General features: G+C 54.9%; 2 protein-coding genes across 2 annotated transcripts in view; one reads left to right on the forward strand and one right to left on the reverse strand.

The window, feature by feature from the left end:
- XKR7 (XK related 7) overlaps positions 1 to 21,014 on the reverse strand; it is a 33,603-nt gene extending 12,589 nt beyond the window's left edge. The window contains exon 1 of the mRNA XM_059713134.1: positions 20,478 to 21,014. Coding sequence (XP_059569117.1) covers positions 20,478 to 20,644 — 167 coding nt within the window. The 5' untranslated portion in view covers positions 20,645 to 21,014. The remainder of the gene's footprint in view (positions 1 to 20,477) is intronic.
- Positions 20,975 to 24,626, forward strand: PDRG1 (p53 and DNA damage regulated 1). The gene is made up of 5 exons (XM_014596873.3): positions 20,975 to 21,089; positions 21,181 to 21,256; positions 22,490 to 22,564; positions 23,761 to 23,841; positions 24,202 to 24,626. The coding sequence occupies exons 1-5, from the start codon at positions 21,006 to 21,008 to the stop codon at positions 24,282 to 24,284; spliced, it is 399 nt and encodes a 132-aa protein (XP_014452359.2). The 5' UTR covers positions 20,975 to 21,005; the 3' UTR covers positions 24,285 to 24,626.
- Positions 24,627 to 25,769: the final 1,143 nt, after the last annotated feature.

Here is a 25,769-nt window from a genome sequence, read left to right on the forward strand (position 1 = left end):
AATCATTTAATTTTCCAGAAGTGATGATCAAGCAGAAATCTACAGAGGATGCTCTTAGGGCTAATTACTACCTCCTTCATAGGAAAGAAGCCCAATGAAAACCACTGTAAAAAACGAATCTGAAGGGCTTGGACCATCGTGCTTCTCCTGGAGAGTCTGCTGAAAGGCTCGGTTTGTTGTCAAAAGCACAGCCCGCCCTTCGGTGGCTGGCGTGTCACGTTAGACCGCGCGCCTCCACTACGGACCTGTTGAAACGCACAGTCTCATTTGTGAGGATCACCTACCGACAAGCCGCACAGCAAGTGACCAGCTAAAGACCCTCATTATTAGCCTGGTTCAGAGCAATATAAATAATCCACAACAGCACCAGCAGCTCATCCGCTCCTTCACCCGCCAGATCCGTCCTTAAGTTGTTCCAATTACTGACTCCAATTTTCGAGCGGTGGAACAAAACAGAACACAACAAAAAAAGCCCAGCCCTGGCTGTAACTAAATTCATTAATCATCATCCCAAGATGAAAAAGCCGGAGAGACCCGCTGATCTCCCCGTAATTGATACAGAGTACAATTTTCCTAAAAGGTAATTTGGGATATTATTCCGTAATCCTTTATTTAAACAAGGAGAAAATTGCTTTTCAGTTGCAGCCATTTTAATCCATTTTACATCTTGCAAAGTCAAATAATTACAGGGAGCTCCGTGCGGCCCAGCCAGAATGATGTCATATCACCATGCTGATGAAAGGCTTCAGCCCCCACCCCCTCCCCGCGCCCCCTCCGTGCTCACCCCGATCCCGAGGGTGACCAGGTGCAGCCCAAGTTTCAAGTTCATGCTTTGCAGAGCCCTGGGCCAGCCCCTAAGAAGCCCAGTGCACTGGGAGAGGGACCGAATTCACAGCCGGGAGAACGGTGTGATTAGGGGATTAAAGGAATCTCTGCTTGTCTGAGCAGCTGGAACGGGTCTGCCTGGGCTGGAGCGCTGCTCGGGCCTGACCGAGCAGGGGCAGAAGGCGGTAGATCTGTATCCTGCCCCCAGCTGCACAAAGGAGCTCTGCCTGGGGGCAAGGGATGTGGCTCCAGTGTCAGGAGCAGGGATGGGTCTTTATCCTTTCCCGGAAGCTGCTGCCCCTTGCTTTATCAGCAAGGGAAGTTGAGGTTGGATTTTAGGAAAAACTCCCTCACTAGGAGGGTGGTGAAGCACTGGAACAGGTTACCTCGAGATGTGGTGCAGTCTCCATCCTTGGAGGTGTTTAAGACCCGGACAGACAAAACCTTGGCTGGGATGATGTAGTTGGGGCTGGCCCTGCTTTGGACTAGATGTGACCTCCTGAGGCCCCTTCCAACTTGACTTTTCTATGATTATATGTTTCTTTCCCAGTTTAAACTGGGCCTTTATGGTATCAGCCTGCTGGGGGGGCCTGAGGAACATCCCTGGGATGATTGGAGATCAAAGGAGGAGGGAAGGCACCAGAGACACGCCAAGCTTCTCTCGCATCAGTCATTCAGGCCTCACTGGGGAGCCGCCTCTGAGCTGCCGTGTGGGGCCCAGCACAATTACATGAAGCAGAACCAAGGGGGAAACCCCAGCTGCCTCGGAGCTGCAGCCCTGAGCCAGGGCACAGCAAGGCAGGGGGAAATCAAAGGCAACTGCAGGCAGTCGGGGTGACACGCACAGGGCCGTGTGGAGTCACGTTAATGGGGCACAGATGAGCAAGCTGAGGGGAGCAGAGACCCCAGGGCACGGAGGGAAGATGGGATGGGGATCTCTGAGCAGGGGACTCTCTTCAGCATGAGACACAGGGCCTGTCCTGGCTGCTAACAGCACGCCAACTACATGCATGCAGCCAGCCCCCAATGCAAGCAGGGTGAGCAATGGGAGCTCAGAGGAGGCCAAGAAGCTGCCCACTGGGAAACCTCCCTCTTCTCCCCACCCAGCATCACGGAGGTGCAGAACCAGACCTGCTCTGAGCTAATCGGGCTGGCACCGCACACGTGTCTCTGGGCAGCCTGTATTGATTACATTCGCACACGCCCAAGCAACCGACTCCATCCACTGCAGGATGCCCACAGCAATGAATTGGCAGGTCTGTTGTGAATGGGTGGATGACGGTGAACCTCCATGGCTTGCTACAGTGCTGAAACACTTCGCAAGAAAAGCCGTGGTACCTACAGCGTGCAATACCAGACTGCGCCCTTCAGTTGCTGCTGCAACAGATTTTGCAGGTGCAAAAAAAAAAAATGCAGGGCCCAATTCCACAAGTGCAAACCGTGCCCATAGAAGAGAAGCCAGACCTGTGTTACACACACGGTGATTAACCAGAGCCACGGACCCAAGTCTGTGCTAACGCAGGGCCTAGGAAAATCCAGCATAAGTCTCCCCTCTGCACGCATCATTTATTCAACACTAATTCAACCCATCCTGGAAACTGCCACTGCCACCTGCAGCAAAGCCAGCTGCATAATGGGCTTAGCAACCTGCTTTTAACTGGTCACCAGAGCAAGCACCAAAGCTCAGGATTAGATGAAACCGATCCGCAGCCGGAACCTGGCTCATCCAAGAGGTCAGTTCTGAGAGCTCCTGGTGGAATTGGCTTAGAGCTCAGCCCAGGCAGGGACACGGCAGGAGCAGGAGCGCAGAGCTCTGATGTCGGTGCCATCCTGGCTCAGCCGCTCTGAAGCGCGGGCCCAGGGACCGCTTGCCGGCAGTCTGCAGAGAGCCAGCTGGTCCCACGGCACTGGGCTGCCTCCTCCCTTCCACCTCCCACAGCACATTAAAGACAGGTTTACACATGACATATTTCCCTAATATCACTTTTCTATGTAAGCAGTGACTGCTGCTGTCACAGGGACGCTAGAGAACGGGGAGGGGAGCAGTCTGCTGGTGAGGGTTCAAGGGGGCAGACGGTCTTTCTGGCATGCTGGGCTCTACACTGTGAAAAAGAGATCCCCCCCTCGGTACCCCCTCTTGCCATCTGACCGAGAGACAGGCATCCAGACAGGAAAACTGAGACCAGGCCCTGGACTGCAGAAGTAGCAGGGGGAACAGCACCAAAACATGGTCTAAAAGCATCGATTGCTAAGCACGTTGTGTCAGGAATGTGCCATTGTCTCCTCTTTCATTCCCAGCATTAATATCGCTAGAAATAAGATCCATTACAGAGCTTCGCTCTTTCGCGCCGGGCTGCGTGCAGCCCAGGGAGGCAGAGTTGCAGGCTGTCTGAGCTGGAGAGAGGAAAGGGCAGCTCAATAGTCTGGCCCTAGTGCCAGGAAACCATCAGCTCCGAGTTCTGGAGAGCCCAGGGAGATGCAGGCAGCGGGGCTGAGCTCTGCTCCAAGCCCATCTGCTCTCTGACTGCTTGGTGCCTGCTCCTTTGGTAGGGAACAGACCCGTGACACAAAAGGGAAGGGGGAAAGGATGGCTTTGAACCGACAAGCAGCGCCTCAAATTCAACTCTCCACCCACCCCGCAAGTCCTGTGGTCTCCCTGGCTTCATTGGGCTCACGGCACAGAACAGGGCCCTCAGAGCCCATGCAGTGCCCTGCAGGATGCTCTGAGCACCTCACAGGATCAGGCCCACCAGGAAGCGATGGCCAAGCCATGCATTTTCTATCTGAAGCAATAGCGGAGCAGGATGCTGCAGCAAAGGTCCAGCCCTGGCCTCCTCTGCTCGCTGCCCTGCCCGTGGACCAGGGCACCGCACGCACACTGGGGAGCAACTTGGCTGGGCTCCACATGCACTCTGCCGCTGATGGAAGCAGGCGGCAGCGGCTGGGCGTGCAGCAGTACGCTGGGGGGAGCAATCCTCTCCTCCCCCTGGCGCCTGGGATCTGCTTCCTGTTCCCTTTTGCCATGAAAATGCTCAATGAACCGAGTATTGAGAAGCCAGCCGAGCCCAGGCAACACCCCGCCACGTTCGGGCTCCAGCGCTACGTTAGCTACCGATGCCGGGTTCAGTCCGGGGGTGCCCCTTCCGCCTGGTCCTGACTCCCTTCCTCGCCCACAGATGGGAGTTTGGACCCTCCAGGACTTCCGCTATTCAGAGCCCGGACACAGGCCCCTCGGGAAGCAGCCCAAGTCTCCATCCCCTTCCCCGCCAGCCCAGGTGCTGGAGAGGGCGGCTCCAGCCTCAACACAACCCACTGCTCACGAACTGTTGATGCCAAGGATCTGGTTACAGAGGGACGCAGCCCCTCCTGCTCCCGCCCAGCGCCTACAAGCAGAGCTGAAGCCATGCTGTGCCCTGCGCCGCGGGGGTGCAAGCCAGGACAGGGCCGGCCGCTGCCCGGCAGAGCCCAAGTCCAGCTCCGGGATGAGGGGCAGGCGCCCTTCTGCCCTGCTCGGGCCGACCCGGAGCAACCGCGCTGCCCGGCCCAAGACAGAGGCTCCACGCCACGCCTGGGAGCAGCGCTGCGGGGGGAAGCGAGCCCCCCGGCCGCCCCGCACGCGGGCAGAGGCGCCGGCTCCTACCTCCAGACCTGTCCCAGCTGCAGGAGGTGGATGAGCGACTGCAGGATCCAGACGCAGAGGCGGCAGCAGCCGCGGGCCCCGGCGGCGCGCGGGGCGGCGGGGGGCGGCCGGGCGCTGTCCTTGGTGCTGCCGCTGTCCTTGGTGCTGAAGGCGGCGGCCGGCGCCGGGGCCGAGGCAGGGGCCGGGGCCGGGGCCGGGGCGGGCAGCGGGGCCGGGGCCGGGGCCGGCGAGGCTCGCGGCTCGGAGTAGTCGTAGACGAACCACCTGAAGCTGAGCAGCTGCACGACGAGCGAGGGCAGCAGCACGAAGAGCAGCGTGAGCCCGAACCACCAGTACTGGCGCCGCAGGTAGTAGTCGGCCGCCAGCCACAGGTCGCTCGCCCCGTCCGAGAAGAAGACGAGCAGGGCGCACAGCACCCAGCAGCAGTCCAGCAGGCTGTACTGCCGGCCCCCCGGGCGCACCCCCGGGCTGCCCGGCCCCGGCCCCGGCCCCGCCGCGCCGCCGCCCCGGGCCCCGGCGGAGCTCTCCATGCGCCCGGCCGAGGCGGCTCCATCAGACTTCGCGGCCATGTTGCAGAGGAGGAGGAGGAGGAGGAGGAGGAGGAGGGAGGAGGAGGCAGCGGCCGAGACTTCCGGAGGCAGGGCGGGACGGAGGGGAGGCAGAGCTCCGCCGCCCGCCCCCTTCTCCAGCCCCGGGCCAAGCCGGGCAGCTCCCCGGAGACAGGCGAGGCGCCTGCTGGGCTCTAGGGACAAGGGGTGGGGGGTGCTGAGAGACCCCCGCTTCCCCGGGGCCGCAGCGTCCCCCGGGCCTGAGAGCCCTGGACAGACACAGACCGCAACCTCTGGGGGAGACGGGACAGCGAGGCGGGTTGGATGGACCCCCGCCTGCACCGGCACGGAGCACGGCCCTGGGTGCAGATGCCCCGCTCGCTGCAGGCACCGGCTTTCCTAGATGGAAAAGTGGGGGGTCGCGGGCTGTCCCCACTCCCCCACAACGTGTGATCAGAGCCTCCCAGCGAGAGGGTGGCTAGTCCTGGGCAGTCGCTGAAGGCAGAGCTGGGTGGCTTCTGCGAGCTGAGCTGCTGGTTCATCGATAAGTGGGGCTGCTTGTGGAGGCGGCAGGAGGAAGGCTGCTGGGTTTGGTTTCCTTCGTGAAACGCCTGATTGGGCCTGGTGGCCAAAGCTAAGCTGCCCCTGGCAGGGAGAGGGCATGGCACCACGTAGGGGGTCCGGCAGGGGCAGCCATGTCAAGCCCTGGACTACAGACGGAGCTGGGAAGGTGGAGGGTGCCTTTATGGAAGATCACGCCTGTTGGTGCCACTGTAGCGTGGAAGTCACACGTGGGTGTGCAGAGCGAGCCACCGCTGTGAGCCCAGGGCAGACGACGCTCTCCAGTCCCCGTGCACAAGGGCTGCTGTGCAGATCTGGAACGCACTGCCTGTCACTTGTGCCCCAGAAGAGGCTGCATCCGAGTGGCAGGAGAGTTGGCCGGGGGCTTGGGTCCCAGCCCTTCACAACACAGGCTGGTACTACCAGATGAAAGGGAAAGACATGGAGCAGCTTGCAGGCCCCGCTACGAAGAGCACATGGACTTGCAGGCCACGTGTGAGGCCCCTGAGTGCAGCCGCATATGTAAGAGAGGATGCTGACCAGGGGTGCGAATAAGCACAGCAAAAACCCAGCACCCACATGAGGGCACAGCCGTAACGAGGACACAGCACACGCCAGCCAGAGGGCCGTGCCCCCTCGAGGTGCTGCCCCTTGCATCTCCAAGGGAGAGGCAGCGTCCTCGGCCTCCTCCCACGGTGCAGGGCAGGCTGCGTCACCCGCTCAGCCAGCGCTGCTGCCCATGGTAGGAGCCGCTAACACATGCCGCCTGCTGCTGCCTGTTGGCACGGGCCTGGTGCCAGCCTGAGCCTCGCTATGCAGAGTGGCTGGCTGCAACCCAGCTGTGAGCAACATCTCACCCCCCCCATAGCACCCCAGCACAAGCAGCTCAGGCAGGCGTTTCCCTCGGTTTGAAATGGCCAAGGCCAGATTCTTCCTCCCTGAAATCAGTGCCCTACTAGTCATGGAGCCAGTTGCTTCTCAGCAGCAGAATCAGGCCCTCTGTGTGGCTTTCTGAGTGCTGCATATATTAGCATGGGTAATGGTACTTAAATACCTAACCGTGAGAGGCTCCTGACAGATCCTGCTGACAGACGTCTGCCGGGGGGGAGGGGCCTCTCTTCTCTGCCTGGCAATCATTCCCGAGCCAAAAGAAAGGAGTCTTTTCACCAGCTGGTCCTTTCAAGAGCGCTGGCTCCTTCAGAGGAAGGGCTCCACTTGCACTGAATCTCCTTGAGAACCTCATTGATATGCGGAGAGAAGCTCTCGCTGATGCAGTCAGTCAGAGACACTCAGAAGTGCACCTGTGCAATTTGGGCTCCCAGCCCTACCAGCCTCATCAGTGCCGCGGAGGAGATGCTGGAGAGGCAGAGGCAGAGATCTGCACCTTGTTCTCCAATTGTTTCCTAAAATCCCAGGAAATGATGGCTCCATTTAGGCATTTCTAAAGCTGCTGACAGGCCAGCGCTTGAACTCATGCTGCCTGCTCAGACCACGCTGAGAAATGGTACAAAACCCCTGTGAACCTTTCATGGCAGATACAGCCGAGCTTGATGCTCATTAGGATTTAAGCAGATGCCCCGATACTTCCTGCTCTTTCTCTTACAAAGCTGCTGCAATGTGGTTCTCGACTTGAAACCCCTCAAAACCATACGAACTCTTGCTGACATCAGAATCACCTGGCTTGCAGTGATGGGGCTGGGAAACTGGTGACATGCATTTGTTCCCCTTAGAGAAGACAAAGCTCATTATTGCTATCACTGTTTCCAGGAAAACCTGTTACTGTTTAGCTTCTTTTAAAACCGGGTGCCAACTCCAGTCAGGCTGAGAGGGTGAAGGGACTGAATATACACAGCCTGGGGAAGAGGAGGACAAAGGGAGGATATTAAGTGTCTACAAGCACTTGCGGGGTAATACCACAAAAGAGGAAGGAATTCATAGACTCATAGATATTAGGGTCAGAAGGGACCTCAGCAGATCATCTAGTCTGACCCCCTGCCCCAGACAGGAAAGAGCGCCGGGTCAGACGACCCAGCCAGGCGCATGTCCAGCCTCCTCTTAAAGACCCCAAGGCAGGGGAGAGACCACCTCCCTTGGAGCCCGTTCCAGATTCTAGCAACCCTCACCGTAAAGAAGTTCTTCCTGATGTCCAACCTGAACCTGCTCTCTGTCAGTTTGCGGCCATTATTTCTTGCAAATTATGAGCAAACAACATATATAATGGAGGAATAAGGTCCCATCACTGGGAGGGTGGTCTGCACTGCAGTGTAGTCTGCACTGCAAAGTTTTACAAGCAAAATTAAGCAGGGGAAACGTGGGTTGGAGATGAGGAACTTTCTGACTCCGAGGGTAGTCAGGCATTGGAACAGGAGCCTAGAGAAGTTGTGGACTCTCCACCCCTGGACGTTTGCAAGAGCAGGTTGGACAGACCCTTGGATGGGCTGGTTTAGTCAGGCGTGATCCTGCGTGGAGCAGGGAGTTGGATTAGACGAGGTAGTATGAGGTCCCTTCCTGCCCCACTTTCCAATGCCCCTAAAAGTAAGCATGCCCTTGCTTCCACCCACACATGGTCTGAAGCCTGTTAAAACCACAAGTTTACATTGGTCAAGTTAAATGACTCCCGCAAAGAGCCCAAGCTGTGGGACACTAATATGTCCATGTGGAGACAGTGTGACCAGTAGTAGTATAAAAAGTCTCCAGGCAACACTCTTCACAAAACCCCTCTCTCTCAAACAAACTGCTCTGGCCAAAATCAGGGACCACAGAAACGAAGCCACGCTTTAAAATCCTGAGTGGTTTGGAAATGCCTCCCTCCCTCCGGTGCCCCTCTGCCAGCACACCCGTGTAGCTGTGCGCCGGTATGGCACCAGGCAGTGCTGCAGCTAGCGTTTAGGTCCATCTCAGGGTGTACTCTGGTCTAGGAAGCAAGGCCTGGGCCTCCTCAGGGCTTGAATGGAAGGGGCACCACAAGCTCAGCGTTGAAACTGCTACCGGCATAAAGGGGTTTCTTCATACACAGTAAAGGACACACACAAGCTACCCACTGACCTGAGGATCGGACTGCCATTCACGGGGTCTTTCCTCTGTTCCCTGACAAGAGTATCTTCTGCAAGGCGAGGCTATCAGCTTCAGCCTAACCCCCAAACCTGCAGGGCTGGGACATCAGCTTGTCACCTTTACCCTTTGACCTGTCCAGCATGGATGGCTTTCTCAGGAATAAAACTCCCACCACCGTAGCTCATTGGGTCATAGAGGCTGGCAAGCAGCCCTGTCTTGGCATGGTATCAGTCTTAGCAGGGGCTGTCAAAAAAAGGGCACAGTGACAATGAATTCATGGAGAAGGGGGGCACTGCAGAGAGCCAGGAGGTTTTGGGACCTGGCAGCACCTGTCACAGATGGGCCTGGCAGCACAGCCGAGTGAGGAGGGGAGGGGAGCTCACAGAGGTGTATGACTGCAGGCTCTTTCTTCCTGGGCCCCAGATCTCCCCCCACCCTCTTCCTCTCAAGGTACCCGTGGAACGTGCGTGGGCATGGAACAAAGGTACTGCCTTTGGAAAGAGCTGATTTATTTTAACAACATGCGCTGGCAGCCATAGGCAAAAAAAAGCCTGCTATAAACAACTCCCAAACGTTCCCGAATAAAGGCTGTTGGCAGGGCAGGTAGAACGTCTAGCAGCATAAATAAATGCATTGCAAAGAGAAATACTCGGATACCCAAACCTGCGCTTTCCAATACAATAAACAAAACATTTAAAATGATCCCTGTAAGCAGTCCGGGAACCGGCCATGCAGCCCCCGGGCCTCTCTGAATAGCTGTGCACCACGACTGGGTAAACATCGGAAATGCCATGCTTTGGTTTCCCAGTCGGCTGGTCCAGGTCCGGGACAAATGACTAGCATGCTGTGTTGGGGTTCAGTGGTTCGTTGCTGCCTGGAGAAGCTTGGCTTTGAATTGGCTTGAGTCCCCAAGCGTGCTGCTAGAGATGCCCAAGAGACTACGTCCACTCCCATCCCATGACAATCTTCACAGGAAAGTTTTAGGGAGCTTGCCCACGTAACTATCTGCTGCGTCTCTCTACCTGGTTGTGACCTTAGTGGGGTGTCCTCAAGAAGCACCCCCTCCACAACTCCTCTGTGACTGCCCCTGACCAGCAGGAAGAGGAAATGGATGGAAGCCATGTTCCCCAATCCTTTCCTTCAACCCCAATTCTTGCCACCTCCATGGTTCACGAGTCCCAGAGACAAAGCTCACGATTCAGGGATGTGGCAAGAATTGGGGCTGATGGAAAGGCAAGAGGGGGGAGTGATCTGGGAAAAAGCACCAGCCAGCATGTGTTCTCAGAGCTGCATATGCGGTCATACAGAGCATTATGGAGCAAAACTCTGTACCATACACCCCTACAAGATGCAAGCAATCTCCAGATTGTTTCTGGTCAGCCCCCACAGCAATGAGAATGGCTATGAGCATATGTGCACGGACCTCCAATTCCTGCAGGAGTGGCTGTTCACAGGCAAGCCACGTGCAGTTCATTCACAAAGTCACCCAAGTTAACACAAAGCAGTTCGCTGTCTGGACATGGGACACTGTCAAAGCTGTCCTTAAACCAGACCGCCTCGGTGCCCTCTTTTAACTGACCGTGTTTCTGGCTGTTGACAAGCAACAGATATTTTGTCTGTGTGTCCCCTCCAGCCTGCTGGCCATGGTCTCTCTGTCCCTTTACCAGTATTATGTAAAAGACAACGTGCTGCAATCATCATGGGAACCTCTCGCTCCCTGAGAGCCAACCTAGTCATGAGGCATCTCCAGCAGGCTCTTAATTTACTGCTCACACCTCAGCCATCTGCTCCGGTGGGAATTATGCCTTTCTTTGCTGCTGTCTGGGTGCCTGGGGCATGGCGTCATGAGCCAGGGAAGTGTGGAGGAGGCTGGGTCCCCAGGAATTACCCTCAGCATTACAACCCCACTGGGGGCATGTCGCAGATTTTCAAAAAGCCTGGCAATCCCAGAGATGCAAGCATCATGCCTCTCCCTGGCCAGACAGACAGGAGATGTCTCCATTGAGACAATGCTAGAGCAGGGCTCCTTTCCCCTTAGATGCTCAAGAGGGGCAGCACGGGGATATGTACCCCACATGCCATGCCACCCCCATGCCCCAAATCATTCTGTCGCTTCCTGCACAGGCCCCAAGATGACACTGCTGCGCAGCAGGACATATTTAATAGCTTGTGCACCTGAAGCATAACCTCGCCCCACCAGGGAGTTTTCAACACTGAACTGACTGGCCACCAGCCAACGGCAGGCCCAAGCTGCAAGCTTCCCGAGCGTGAGAACCTCCTGCTTCCCATCGTTCAAACAGTTCTCCTTTTGGGGTCTACGCACTGCTGCACGCTTGCCACACCCCCCCAGGGCCCTGCCTTCTCCATCCTACTGCCGATCCCCCCAGATCTGCACCCTGATCCATTGAAGGCCATTTGCACAGGCCCCAAAGTGCTCTCCCTGGTGCAGGGCCAGTTAGCAAATGCCTGCAGCCTGTGCTGACTTTCACTCGCTGACTCCAGCTTCCCCCCTTCGCTTCCTCCCCCTCGCTGCTGCGTGACTCGCTGAAGTCCTGCACGTCCCGGCAGATGCACCATCCCATGCTTAAGACGGATGTGAGAACTTTGTCAATCTGCTCAGGGTCCAAGCTCCCCACCCATGGCAGAGGCAGGGATGCCTGCCCACCGCAGACACACCCTCTTGCTGCGTGGATGCACCGCATGTCAGCCAAGAGTGAGCATCCTATAGCAATGCCGCATGTTGGGACTTTCACACCAGCTCAAAAGCTGCTGGTCTCGCTTACAAGTGCAGACGTGGCCTCAGATATCAGGAAGAGATTGGCAGCTGGAAAATAGGGCCACTTGAGCAGGAAAGTCCCTGACACTCCATCAAAAGGCATTGAAAAGTAGCTTAGCTAAGAGAGAAGAACCAGGAGGTGCTTTCCAGCCCTCTCTTCTCTGCTTCTATCTTATCAGCAGCAAAGCTGTTGTTGGCATCATTTCCCTGCTGCTGCTGCGCCTTTATTTAGAGAGGCTGTTTCAAGCTCCTGGTTCCCTGTTTGAGGAGCAGGACAGACATCCAAGGATTTCATTACCCAGCAAGATTCTGGCCCTGTTTGAAAACTAAAATACCTAAATTAATGCGTCTGTGAAGCAAGGGCCCATTTACCATGTGGCTATGTTCTCAAGCCCAGTGTGTATTCCTATAGTTAGGTGCTTCATGAGTCCACCACAATATTGAGCATGGAAAAGTATTTTAAAGGAAGGCTGAAGTGAGATCACTTCCGTGCAAGGATCTGGCACTCTGACGCACGAGTGAGAGACCAGCACGGGGCCTGAGCATCAGATTCTCCCCCCTCCTGCACCACTTGCATCCCTGGGGAACTGCAATAAAGCCAGAACCAGTACGATAGACTGCAAGCGTCTGGCTCTGGATTCGTACCTGACTGCGAACGTCAGACTCCTCCAAAGGAGAACAGAATACTTCAGACTAAGTTTAGTCCTGAGCTCCTGGTTTTTTCTGGCCAGGGTTCGGAAACTTGGAGATAGATGAAGGGCTCATGGCCATGCCGGGGAAATGCAACTCGGGTTATATATCTCCTGAACTTTTCCTGCTCTGAGCGCACAGCGCTGCAGCCCAGAACACATCTCTAGTTAACTAGAACAAATGACCTTATGTGATTAAGATCAGTAAGCTGCCAAACTCCAGTTGATCTTTCTTAAGAGATTATCTGCAAACAAAGGATGATTACCATGAGCCGGCCAGCTTGTTCTAGTCCCCATGCCCCCAGATTTCTGCACTCACTTTCCTCCTTGTGTCTACACACATGGTGAAGAGCCAGAACCCCTGGAGTTACCACTGCGGGAGGCTTAGCACACAGTCTCTGCAAGGAGAGAAAGGACAGGCCCAGGAGCTAGCGCACCGGCCTGGGCAGCAGGCAATAGGTTCACGTCCCTGCCGCGGAGCCACCGTGTGCAAGTCACACAGCCTCTCAGAGGCTCAGTAATGAGAGGAGAATAGTGCTTCCCTGCTGCGAGGAGAAATTCAGCAAAGATTATGAGATAACGGGGCCAGACAAGCATGTAACGCAGACAGTTCACAGCCCTCAGCCTCAGGTTCATCACAGAATAAAAAGGTCAGACAAAGGGAGAAACACCCAGGCCCACTCTTTCTATTTCCCGGGCCCTTTGCTTGGGGGAGAAGGTGGGTCCTCTGTTGTTAACAACGGGAGTTATGCTGCACCTCTGAAACCTACTGAATCCAGAAAGGACCTACCCTCCTGCCCAGCCCTCTGCTGCTTCCAGCTGTCACGTCCTCCTGGACTTTTCTGGCCCTCGGGTCACTGCAGTGACTCAGGGAACCTGGCTGACCCTGCCGGACTGGCTGTCACACCCCAGGGGTGTGGATACCATCTCCTCCATCACCTCTGTCTCCACCTGATGCCTGCATTTCTCCCAGTGGGAAGTGCTGGTTTTGCATGGTCGCACGGGTTGAATCCCTGAGCGCGGGGGCAGCTCAGGGCAGGATTTCAAACGTGAGCCCGTCTACAGGCCACGGCAGTGGCAGCTTCCACTGACTGAACCAAGAAGAAAATAATGGACCGGCTCAGTGATGTGTCCGGGCGCAGACCGGCTGCCCTCCCCGTGTAGACAGGGGGAAGTTTTGTTCCAGCATCGAGAAGCTATTTAGCTTCTTGACATAAAACACCAACACCGCCTGGCCGGCTTCCCATTTCTGAGTGTTTAGGATTCAAATGTTTTCTGCCAAACAAACCTCACAGATCAAGAGCAGCTGGGAAGTTCCCTGTTCTATATCCCACTTCCTGTGTTTATCATACCAAAGAGCAGTGATGATTGGAGAGCGTATTCTGGGAGCGCACCTGTTTATCCTCTCTCCCCGTGACCCTCAGCAGTCTGCGGGCGAGGGAACAGTGTGATTTTCATCAGGAGACGCCGTGGTAGAACTGGAAAGGAGGCAGTAATGACCGCTCTGGAGCGCTTTTGTGTTTTAAGACCCACGAGCCGCTTTCCGAATATTAAACCGTGTTTGATGCACCTCCTAGCACTGCGGGACTGGAGAACAGGTGGCTTGGGGGACCAGGAGGAGAAGACACAGCCCTTCCACTCGAGATCACAGGTTGCCAGTGTATATCGATCCTTCTGGGGGGCTATCGGATGCCGGATGCGACTGGAGCTGCAGGCCAGATCCTGGCATCATAAAAGCTGCCGCCACACATGGAATTATTTGGCCTCTTTGCAGGCTGTCTCAGCAGAAGGGCTGAGGATTGAACGGGCCACAGAAGCCAAACGTCCCCTCCACGCTGGTGCATCCAGGTCGCTGCCTAGCTGGCGTGGAGAAGCCTGCCCTGACGCTGCCTCGTGCACGCATTGTCTGTGAAGACACAGCCAGTCCCTAGCACTGCCAGTCCGGCACCTGGCACCAACGCTAAACTCGCTGCAAGAAATCCAATCAGGCTGATTGTCTTTCTAGAGCTCAGGGGAAATGCAGCTGCAGTGAATCCTTCGCTTTCAACTGGGAGGACTGAAGCAAGGAGCCAAGAGTTAGCAGAGTCCTACCTACAGGAACAGGAATTAAAGCTTGGAGATTTACAAGGATAATAAGAGCATTCCCAGTTCTAACAGTTCGTGCTAATGCAGTCTGGAAGAGAGGACTCCAGCTGGTGCCTAGCAGCAGTGACCTGGGCTGTAGGAGATGGGATAGGGGTAGCGAGAAGATAGCTGTTTAGGCCAGCTCAGCCATAAGTAAATTAAAGATCAGCGAGTTTGTGTTCACAAAATACTCTGAAAGTGCAAACTGCTAATTAAGTGTTAAGTGTTATCATCAAGAAACAGCAATCATTAGGTGAAAGTAGGATGAAATTTTGGAGATAGACTCACTAACGCTGTAAAGAAGAGATGGAGGCAGTGTCTCTTGGGCACTCAGAGATAGGCAGAAAGCCCAGGCAGAAGCAAGCACAGACAGAAAACCTTGTCTTGTCTCAAGCGGATGGCAAGACAGAGGAGTCCCTTCTCTCACGTCAAGGCTCCTATAAAAGCGGCCTCGCTCCAGCCATTGAGGCTGGTTTCTGCCCAGACCCCCTCCTCCTCTCCCAATACTTCCTCCCTCAGCTCCATTCTCTCATGTCACTTCAAGCCCCTCTTCCAAATACATTTCTAGCACACAGCCTGTCTAGGCAGCCCCAGCACTTTGCTTGCATCCCAGCACCTAGGAGTAATGTTTCTCAGCCGCACTCGAAAGATGCGCGATACACTGGGTCTTTTTGTTTTGTTCATGTTATCACCCGTTGTGCTGCCCTCAGCTACTTGCGATCCCAGGAGGAGACCAAAACCCACCACTCGCGGTTCCCTGAATCAGTGAATCTAGTGCAGGGGGCTGGACCTGATGATCTCACGAGGGCCCTTCAGCCCCTTACAATCTGGAAAAACGGAAAGAAAAACACTTTGCTGTGGAAGGACCTTCCCCTTGTCACACCTGGGAGCCCATCAGACAGAGAGGCCCAGAAGCCTCAAGTCCTAAATCAAGTCTTCAGGCACCCGCCCCTGGCAAGAGCAGGGTGGGATTGAAATGTCAGCTCCAGCCACAGGCACTCCAACATGCAACGACTCCTGTGCCCAAGAAACAGGACTACCAGGGAACACCAGGGCCTGCGGAGCTAGCTTTCCTCTTAAAGTGCACGAGGATTTAAATGCAGGCTCTGAGCTCCAGGGTGGCCCCATACCCCCAAACACTGGGCACCTCTGACTCCGAGGTTCATTTGTTGCCACCGACTCACGAAACGTCAGCGCGTTCGGAGAGGGGGAGAGACAGAGAGCCTTCCAAGAGGGCTTGCATGATGAATGAAGCTTCGTCCCCTTCCCCGAGGGAACTGGCAGGGGTAATCATCACCCGGGCTCTGAAAGAGCTGCTTCGCCGTGGAGAGGGAAATCTGATCTCATCGACTGGGCTGTTCTAATGCTCTCTTTATTACGTGTGGTTGAAAAAAAAGGGTGACCTGCTGCTATTAATGAGCCCATCTGCCTGACACGGGCGCATTGTTAGAAAGCAGCGCGGACGAGCCGGCACAAGCGCGGGGTGCTGGGAGAGGGGGGTTGCTTATGATGAAGCATACATTATTTATAGAGGCTGAGACAGGCGGGGAAGCAAAGGGCTTTCATCTAAAAAGTTCCTTGGCGTGTGCAAGCGTTGAGCACAAACCCAGACCGAGCTGGGGGAACAAATCATTATGTTGGCTCGGCCCCTCCTCTTCCCCTCCTGCTGGCTCCGCTGTAACTGCTGCCTACCTGCCACCACCAGCAACCGCTCTGGGGCTCCGGGGATGGGAGCCCAGGGCAGTGCCGGACACAGCAGTCTGCCCTGCTCAGCGCACAGCGTCTCCTGAAAGGGCAGCTCCAAGGCCTGGACCTGCAAACACACTCAAACAAGAGTGAATCTGGAGGCCCCAAGAGCAGAGGGTTCTTTACTCTGTGCAGACTCAAGGATTGGACCCTATTTTCCTTACCCCCAACTTCAGCAGAGGTGCAGGGGGGCAAGTGAGAGGAGGACTCGGCCCTCTGGCTAAAGTGGGTTTCAGGGAAGGAGTTGAAGATCGATTTCCACGGGACTCCAAACAGCCCCCCCCAGCAGGCTGTTTGCAGACGTGCCCCTCGGTGCGTGCTGTGCCAAGGATGCCACCGCTCCCACGCAGCTCCTTCTATGCCTTAGCTACTCACTTCATAAAGAAATGTTGTTGCTCTAATCTCAGGGGCTTGCCCCTTCCCAGATCACATTCACCTCCTGCCACTGCTCAAACAGCTCGTCTCTCCCATCTAATCATTTGACATCTGTCGCATCCATTAGGGGAAAAATCTATTCCCAAAGGTGCCAGGCCAGAGTCAGTGGAGTGGTGATGTAATCCAGCACGTCACTGCCATCGGCAGAGCTAAATTCACTTGCTACAACTCCGGCTTTGGCCCCTTTGCTGATTTACAAACCCTGAGAACAGCCTAGCTCTAAGTAAAAGGCCTGTCCTCACTCTTGTGTCCCCACTCTTGTGACTCAGGCAGGAACCTCCTTGCTTTCAAATAATTTATCCTGAGTAACTGTCTGTAAGATGGGGCTGGGCTTCCCTACCCAATGTCACCAGTTCTTTCCCATTTCAGCCTCCTGGCTGGTAACACCAACACACCAGAAATGCCCCCTCCCGGCCCGGTACGCTCTGCAGCCAAGGACTCCTTGGCCTATTTCGAAACCTTGACCTTCTACCTTAAAATGCCATCATCAGTCTCATCAGTCACCACCGCCGCCTCTTTTCCTGCCATGGCTTTACTCCTAACTGTACTCTGAAGACTGCCCTCTCCGCTCCTGTCTTGAGGGTTTCTACCTTGGGGCACCGCTTGTGAAGAACCTTGTCAAAAGGGTCTGAAAAATCCTGGTCGATTGTATCTGCCCTCTTCCCCTCCCGCCATTATTTTAATAGCTTGGCCAAAGCTTCCCAGTGGGTCAGAGTATCAGGGTCTACCCTTAAGCCTGCCCGAGTTTGCCGGTACAGTTAGGACGAGGCTCCCAGCTCTTCAGTTCTCAGTGGCTCCTCTTTGGTAGCCGGACCCGGGGAATGCCTGCGTTCAGGACTAGAAGGGACCTGCTAGGAAATCCCAGATGGGGCCCCTGCACATGCTGGCAGCCAGCTGTGCATCCACAACATCCACTCCAGGCCCTTTCCCACACTGTAGATCTGGGGCAGCCCCTGCCCCAAAACCCCACTGCGGGCACAGGATGGGAGCGGGACACACAACGGGAGCACCGAGACCTTTGCCATGGCAGTGGCAGGCCATTTCTTGGACAAGATATGTTCAAATAGACCTAGACAGCTGACCATGCCCCATGCTAGAGGCAGGCACAACCCCCGCGGTCCTTGCACCTGGGAGGTCTCTCAATACCTCCGGGGCCACCAGCACCCCATCTCCCACCTCTCCAATGTCCAGGGCTTAAAGCTGAGAGGGGCAAGCTCTTCCTTGCTCCTTCAGGTGACCAGCAGAAGCCCTGAAGCCTGAGGCTACGACCCACCAGTCTCCTCTCACAAAGCAGGCTCTCCATTCCTCCAGCCGCCCTGGCAGCCCTGCTCTTCACCCGACACAGTTTCAGCTCATCTCTTTTGGGCCAGTACGGCGCACGCAATGACACGGTGAGGGATCGGTCCCCGATCCTCAGCCACAGCTGAGCAATCTCACGTTACAGCTCCTTCAGTACTCTCGTGCGAACGCCATCTGGTCCTAGAGATTCGTTGCACTCAAGTTATTTGAGCTGTTCCATAATCTCTTCCTCGGAGACTTCTTGCTCTGTTAATGCCGTACCGTGATTTCCTGTAAAGAATGCTCTGGGGATAGGAATTTCCTCATCATCTGCTTTAGCAAAGACTGCTGCAAGGAATTCATTTAGCTTTCCTCCAACAGCATCATCATCCCCTTTAATTCTCCTCATCCCCCCTCGGTGGTCTAGAGGCCTTACGGACACACAAGTGCTCACCCTCTGCTTTGCGCCCGTCCAGCAGTTTGTTCTCCCGGCCCTAGGAAACCTGGCACCGCGTGAGCGGATTCTGACGCTGCCGGTCACTTCCAACAGAGCAAAAAGAGTCTCTCACAAATCAATCAGGAACATTCATTCAGAGGCATATTCTTATGCATTTCTTAGGCAAAACCTTTTTAACTTCTGCAGCCCACAACCAAGCGCCAAGCCTATGTGTAGCTGCATCATCTTGAAGACTTCAGCAGCAGCTAAAGTAGTTCCTTAATGCCAAGAAGAGCCTTCAATATCTTAATGACAACCGCTCCGAGACTTGGCACAGACGGGTCTCCGAGAAGCCCTGATCCCTCACTTTTATTGCTTCTGTGCGTTAAACAGATGCTTCTTGTGAAGCGAGGGCTCCTGTTTAATTACATTAATGTAATTTACTCCATCACACATAGCAGAATTGCTGCTTCATCAAAACAGGTGCTGACTCACTTCCACAGGAACAGCTCCGTGTCTGGAGATGCCAAACCCTCAGCTGTCATTTTTGCAGCAAATAATCCATCACCGGGGATTCTGGCAACAAAAGGGGCATGCAGGCAATGGGCAGACAGATGGAAAAAGGGAAAAGGGTGCTTAATAGGCTTTACCCCAAGCAAATACCTGAGCCAGTGCTTAGCCTCCCATGCCAAGCAATACTTCTTTATACTGCCATTACGGATTTCAGAATGAGAGGCTTCCTTCCTCAACCGTCGTCTCTTTGGCCGTGAATTCTCTAGAAGGTATTGATTTTGCTTCCAGGGATTCTTGCCGTACAAGCGCGGCTCCCTCCCCGCACACGGGAACACCCCTGGCATGTGGCCTTTGAGCGGCCCCCAACAGAGATCGAAATATTCAGGTGCGAACACCTAGGCACAGTCGTCTGGTAGGCAAACGTTTCTACCAGTGGAAAAATACCACTAGAAAAAGCACCACGTCCGCACTCGGGGCTCGTGCCAAGGCTGCTCTGTTTGGCAGGGGGCACGGGCCTTTGTGCGCCTGACCGCCAGAGCTACAGCTCAGTGTGAGTCAACCGTGCAGGACAAGAAACCCCTACAGATGGACTGTACGGGGTGGTTTAGACAGGGACCACGGATGCTTATCCCATTACCCGGATTAGGTTTTGTGACCCCTTTGCTCCTGCGGGTTTACTGCCTGTTTGCTTCCCCCACCATTGCTCCACTTTCCCCGGCTTTGTCTTTGGTATTGCAATTTCTCTCTCCTTATATGCTGCTCTGGGCACGTCCTTTCGCTGCATCGGATGAAGCGAGCTGCAGCCCACGAGAGCTTGTGCCATGGATCTTGCGTCTAGATAGAGAGATCTAGCCACAGACATTGGTGCGTCTCCATGGGGAAACCGGGGGCAAATCTACACATATCAGTTCGTCTCCATGGGGCAACCCAGGGCAAATCTACATACATTGGTTAGTCTCCATGGGGCAAATCTATGCACATCAGTTCGTTTCCATGGGGCAAACTGGGGGCAAATCTACGCGCATCAGTTCATCTTCATGGGGCAAAATGGGGGCAAATCTACACACGTTGGTTCGTCTCCATGGGGCAAACCAGGGGCAAACCTACAGGTGTCAGTTTGTTTCCATGGGGCAAATTGGGGGTAAATCTATGTGCATCGGTTCGTCTCCATTGGGAAACCGGGGGCAAATCTACACATATCGGTTCGTCTCCGTGGGGAAACTGGGGGCAAATCTACACATATCAGTTCATCTCCATGGGGCAACCCAGGGCAAATCTACACACGTCAGTTTGTTTCCATGGGGCAAACTAGGGGCAAATCTACATACATTGGTTCATCTCCATGGGGCAAACCGGGGGCAAATCTATGCACATCAGTTTGTCTCCATGGGGCAAAATGGGGGTAAATCTATGTGCATCGGTTCGTCTCCATGGGGAAACCGGGGGCAAATCTACACATATCGGTTCGTCTCCGTGGGGAAACTGGGGGCAAATCTACACATATCAGTTCGTCTCCATGGGGCAAACCAGGGGCAAATCTACATACATTGGTTCATCTCCATGGGGTAAACCGGGGGCAAATCTATGCACATCAGTTCGTCTCCATGGGGCAAAATGGGGTCAAATCTACACACGTTGGTTCGTCTCCACGGGGCAAACCGGGGGCAAACCTACAGGTGTCAGTTTGTTTCCATGGGGCAAATTGGGGGCAAATCTATGCACATCAGTTCGTTTCCCTGGGGCAAACTGGGGGCAAACCTACAGAGGTGGGTTCGTCTCCACGAGGCAAACCTCCCCGGCCCCTGCTTGAGCGGAGCCTGGCGCGGCGGACTCCGTCTCGGCGCGGACGTACCTCCGAGCAGCGCCCGGGTCTGGGAGCACGGGGAGCCGGTCCGCGATCCCGCGAGGGCCGGACGGCGGGAGGACACGGGCTGTGCCAGCGTGGCGTGTGGCGGATCCAGACCCTGCCCACGGGGGGGTCACGGGTGGCTCCATGGCCGTCCCCCGTGCACCCGGCATCCCTGGGTGGCCACGTTGCGCCCCGTCCACCGCCCACGGGTGCAGCTCGGCCACGGGGCCTCACTGCTGCGGGGGGGCCGGGGGGGGCAGAAGAGGGGATTTACAGGCCCACGCGGGAAGTGGGAGGGGGGGTCTAGCAACACCCCCACGTGGCGCCCCACGCAGGACCAGGACACAGCCCCACGTGGCACCTGGGGGGGTAAGTACGCCCCCACGTGGGACACACGGGTCAGGTGGCACCTGGTGGGGGCGGGCCTTCCCAGCGCCGGGCCTGGGGCGCGGGGCCGCGTTTCCGGGAGGACGCACTTCCGGGCGGACCGGCGGCGCGCACTTCCGGGCGGGCGCACTTCCGGCGGGCGCCATGGCGCGGGAACCGGCGGCGGTGCTGCGCTGCGTGGCCGAGGTGGAGGTGCTGGCAGAGGAGACGCTGGCGGCGCGGCAGCAGGTACCGCCCCCACCCCGGCTAGGCCACGCCCCCTGGCCCGGGCCACGCCCCGCGCCCCGGGCCTCACCCCTCCCCCGCCCTCTGCCCGCAGATCGTGGACCTGGACGTCAAGCGGAACCGGAACCGCGAGGCGCTGCGTGCGCTGCACAAGGACCCGCACCCCGACGGTGAGCGCCGAGCCGGCAGCCGTCACGTCAAACGCTCAGTTCACCGGCAGCCGTTGCGTTAAACGCGTGTCGCCTGCCGCGGCTGTGTCGGTTCTCGGCCTCGGGAGAACGGCCCCGTGTTTTCCCGAGGGCAGGAACGAAGCGCGGCGACTCGGGGGCGGTGAGGGCTCGGGCGGCGCGAGCTGTCCAGGCGACGGCCGCCCTGGCGCGGGGAACGGAAGAGCGCGACGAGGCCGGGACTGCCCCAAACCGGGCTCCGGCAACCCCCGTTCTGTGACGTGTCGGGGGTCGAGGCGCTGGCGCCGCCCGCAGCCCCGGCTGCACCGTGCCGATGCTCCCGCTGACCTGCAGGTCCCGGCTGCCGGGTCTCGCCCCTCTGCGCCAGGCCGACCGACGCCGTATTTGGGGTCAGGAAGGCGTTTTACCCCGTGGTCCGACCGTCCCTTCCAGCCCGACTTCCCTGCAGTTTTTATGCGCAGAACAATTCACCGAAGCTTCGTTTGGCGAGGCAGAAGGACGCCAACGTTGACACGAACGCCCAAGTTAGGGTTGAGCTCGCAGGAAAGCAATACGCTTTTTAAATTTACAGAGGGTAAATGTGGAAGGATATGGTTTATATGAGAGGCAAGAATTTCTTAGGGTGATCTCTTGTATTGCACCAGCTGCGTCGCTGGGATAGAGTCAGACAAGCTTTCAAACGCAAGACGTTCTTCTTTGGGGCCGTGGTCGCAGCTCGTCTGGCTCTACCCCAGCCGTGCAGTTGAGCCGATAGAAAATATCGCCCTACAAAATCCTTGCCTCTTGCATGACCCCTGGACCATCGCCGCTACAACATCACTCGTACGCTCCCGTACTCATATTTTATAGTCATCTTCCAGGCGAGAACCGCACTTCAAAGTGGCAGGCAAAGCCTCCTCTCCACAGTAAATATTGCTTCATTTCTGAGTGGTGAAACAAAATAAAGCCCGCGCGCAGTCAGCGTTCATCTGTGCATGGGTGGATTGTTTGGTGACTAACTCACCCTTGCACGGGTCTTATGAGACTGAATCACATTTAATTGCCTGTAGACGCTCTCCTAAGTGATGCTGCAGACTGATGTTGAGCATCAAGGGGCCTTCAAAAATTAGCCCGTTTGTTGAATTTTGCATTTGGTGTGCACCTGGCAGGAGTGCGGGGAGGAGCGGTTTTCATTCGGAAAATGTTTATTTACAAAAGCTGCCTCTCTCTTTGTAGGTGACGCGATGGTCTGCTTTGGAAATATGTTTATTCAGCTTCCAAAATCAACGACCAAAGAAATGATGCAGAAAGGTAAGTTCACTGCCAGACTGACAACTTGCTTGTGATTTTGCAAGCTGCGTTCCCTTTCCTGCCTCTCCTTGGATACATACGTGGGGCGTCCCGTGTCGCAGGAGTGCTTGTATTCACTGGATTGACGGCTGGGCCACTTTGTCTTTTCCTACCTTGTAGTGGGTTGTACGCTGCTGCTGCTAAGAAAGACCCAGGCCTCCTTGTGAAGTGTCTTGGAAGCCTTTGCTGTGAGAAACCCAAATGGGATGTTAGACTCCATGAAGAATGGGTTGGGAAATAACCCTGAAAATATCTGAATGCCATTCAGGAAGTTGGTGGTACACACTCACCCAACTACTTTATGCTGCATTGGTCACTTCCTCGTAGAGGGAATACAGCAGAAGTAGAGGGGCTTCAGAAATGAGTATCAAGAGGACCTTTGCTGTCCTCTTGAGGTTGAGATACTTTGCCTTGGTAGAAAAGCTGAGTGATGAAAAGATACAAAACTATGAATGAATGGCCTCGAGAAGGTAGATCAGGAACTCGTATTCACTCCCTCTCACGATAGGAGGAACTAGGGGCATTCATTGAAACTGAAGGTTGGTTGGTTTGTTTTACAACGGCACAAAGGTAACCAGATGGAATTCCTCAGCCTGTGTTTTACGGAGGCCAGAGTGGGTAATGTAAGGGCCCCTCTGGCCTTAACACCTGTGAAAACAGGTGAGTATTTTGGTGGAGCACAGAAGCTTGGACTTCTAGGAGCTGCACGCTCATATACGCCTGCACAGGCATCTGTCCTCCCTCCCCTGTCCCCAGGAAGATAGTACCTGCCCCTCCAAACGTACGTTACTCGGAAGACCCAGCTGTTTGGCTTCCAGCCTGGAGATGGCACATCGTGTTCAAAGGTCATGCTGGCATTACAAATGGACTCATACCTCTGCCATCCAGTTCATTATACTTACTTGGAAAGGGGGAATCTGGCAAGCGCATTTTCTGGGAGAACCGGAACAGGGTTATGTTTCTTATGTACCAGTATGATGCAGCCAGCCTCCTGACCCCAAGAATTCACGGAGAAGGCAAGAGAAGAGGCTTCCCACTCTGTGCTGGAGGTTCAGATTGGAATAGATTTGCCAGAAGTAGCTGTGAATTTGGGGGGTGCTGGTTGCTCTCAAACGATATTCTAGAATGTTTCATTACTCCCGTCGCTGCTTTCTCAGATCAGGAGCACTTGGATGAGGAAATAAACACCCTTCGGAAAGAGCTGAGAGTGAAGGTCAACCATCTGTTTGAAGCGCAAGGTATTGTGACAGGGTCTGAAACCACGTTCAGTGTCCCAAAACCCAGGAGCGGAGTATATTCCTGGAACAGTGACACCTCTGTTCTCTTCAATGCAAAAGTCACGTATTGTCTAGCTTTTAGAGCACGTGGCTGTGACTACTGCACAGCTGCTTTGGCAGATTCCACTGCCCCTGGTAACCAGGTGATAAGTTGTTGCCAAAGGCTAGCTGGCCATGCCATGACAACTTTGGCAATTGTTCTGTCAGCTGGTGCCAGCTCTTCTCTGGGTTTTCTGGACCAGCAGTAGTTGGGAGAACACTTTCAACCGGACAGTTAATGTCTTGTAGCCCAATCTTGATTTCCTGCTTGTTCTCTCTCAGGTAAAGCTGAGCTGAAAGGATTTAACCTGAACCCAATGACTCCTGAGGAAATGAAACTAATTAATCGTATCCTGGAAGGATGAGCTTAGTGACAACAGCAGGGACTTCAACTCTGTTGCTCATCAGGTGCATTAGGCTGTCGCTCATGGAGTTCCTGGTGCAGAACTCAGTGCCCAATCTCCAGGTTTCTAGGGAGAACGTCTCGACACCTAGGATCCCTTTCAAGTTGTATATTTTGTAGAAGTTTGTTTCCTGAATTGGACTGTGAAATCCTTTCATACCAGAAACCGCAAGTGTGCATTGTTGGCCAAGGGTTGGGCACTGTAATTGTACAGATAAGTGCTAAAACACTGGCTCATTCACAGCATTTGACAGCCTGCCATCACTGGGGTGGAAGTGGGTTTATTAAAACTGGAGAAACAGGACATTCCTAACAGTGTGCATGGTTTTTTTGTGTGTGTAAGATCTTTGGTAACACAGTTCCAGAGCTAGTACATGCTCATGGAAGGAACAGGAGTAGGAGGGAAAGAACTGTGAATCCACAGTCTCTCTCAGGCGTAAATGAAAAGACAGGGTTGTATAAGCTTGTGAGAGTATTGTGTTTAAGTAGAACAGTGCACTTCAAAAATTCCTGGAATGGCTTTAAATATCTGAGTGGGGTGAAGCATAAGAAGATAGTGTCTTGTTAATCTGAATGGGAAACATCTATTACAATCGGGATCCATTGCCTCAGTTTGTAAGGAGAGCTAACTGGAACGATTTACGTTGGGGAATAGGACACATTATATATCTATACATATTTAAAAGAAGTCTGGAGAAGATGGACTAGGACTGTCTCATTGGTCTGGTAACAGGGAGGCTGAATGAAACTCACAAGTCTAAAGCTTTTTCATGCATTTCACAACTAGCCGGTGCACTTCATTGCTACAGTCTAGCATGGAGGCTCAGCTTAGCAGGAGCCAAAAGAAGGTTTAAGCATTTATGGAATAACAAGCATACCCAGTTACGGTAGTTAATATCTTAGAAGCAAGCCCTTATGCCTTGAAGCCTCAGCCTTCTTCACAGTATCTGGGGCAGAAGCAGAAGTGGATGTAGTGGGAGATTAGGGGGACGATTTCCCTGGGGGCAGATTCCCCCATAAGTCTACGGCAGCATGTCCCACACCTTCCCCCAAAGCAGCTGCAAGAGCTGGCATAGGTTACTGGGCTACATGGACCCCCACGTCTAATCCACCATGGTAACAGCTACGTTCCCAGCTGCTCCAGTGGAACAGGAGGTGTGACTGCATGGCTGCGGGGACAGTGTCACGACAGGATGAGCCTGCTGTTCTCTCTGGAACTCAAGGGGTATTTTCTCTACACTAGTTCAAGTAAAAGTAACCATTCCACGTTAAATATTAACATCCACTACCAAATATGCAATTAACTTGGGGCTAACCCCGGTAAAGGCACGTTTCCAGTTAATGCAGACGCTAAAAGGAAAATGTTAAGGTCGTTCCACAATGACCTGTACTTTTCCATATTCCATCTCTTCACTAGCAAATAGTGAGGACAGTGGTACAGTGCATG

Source organism: Alligator mississippiensis, chromosome 9, assembly GCF_030867095.1.
Source record: "Alligator mississippiensis isolate rAllMis1 chromosome 9, rAllMis1, whole genome shotgun sequence".
In the NCBI taxonomy this organism is placed as follows: Eukaryota; Metazoa; Chordata; order Crocodylia; family Alligatoridae; genus Alligator; species Alligator mississippiensis.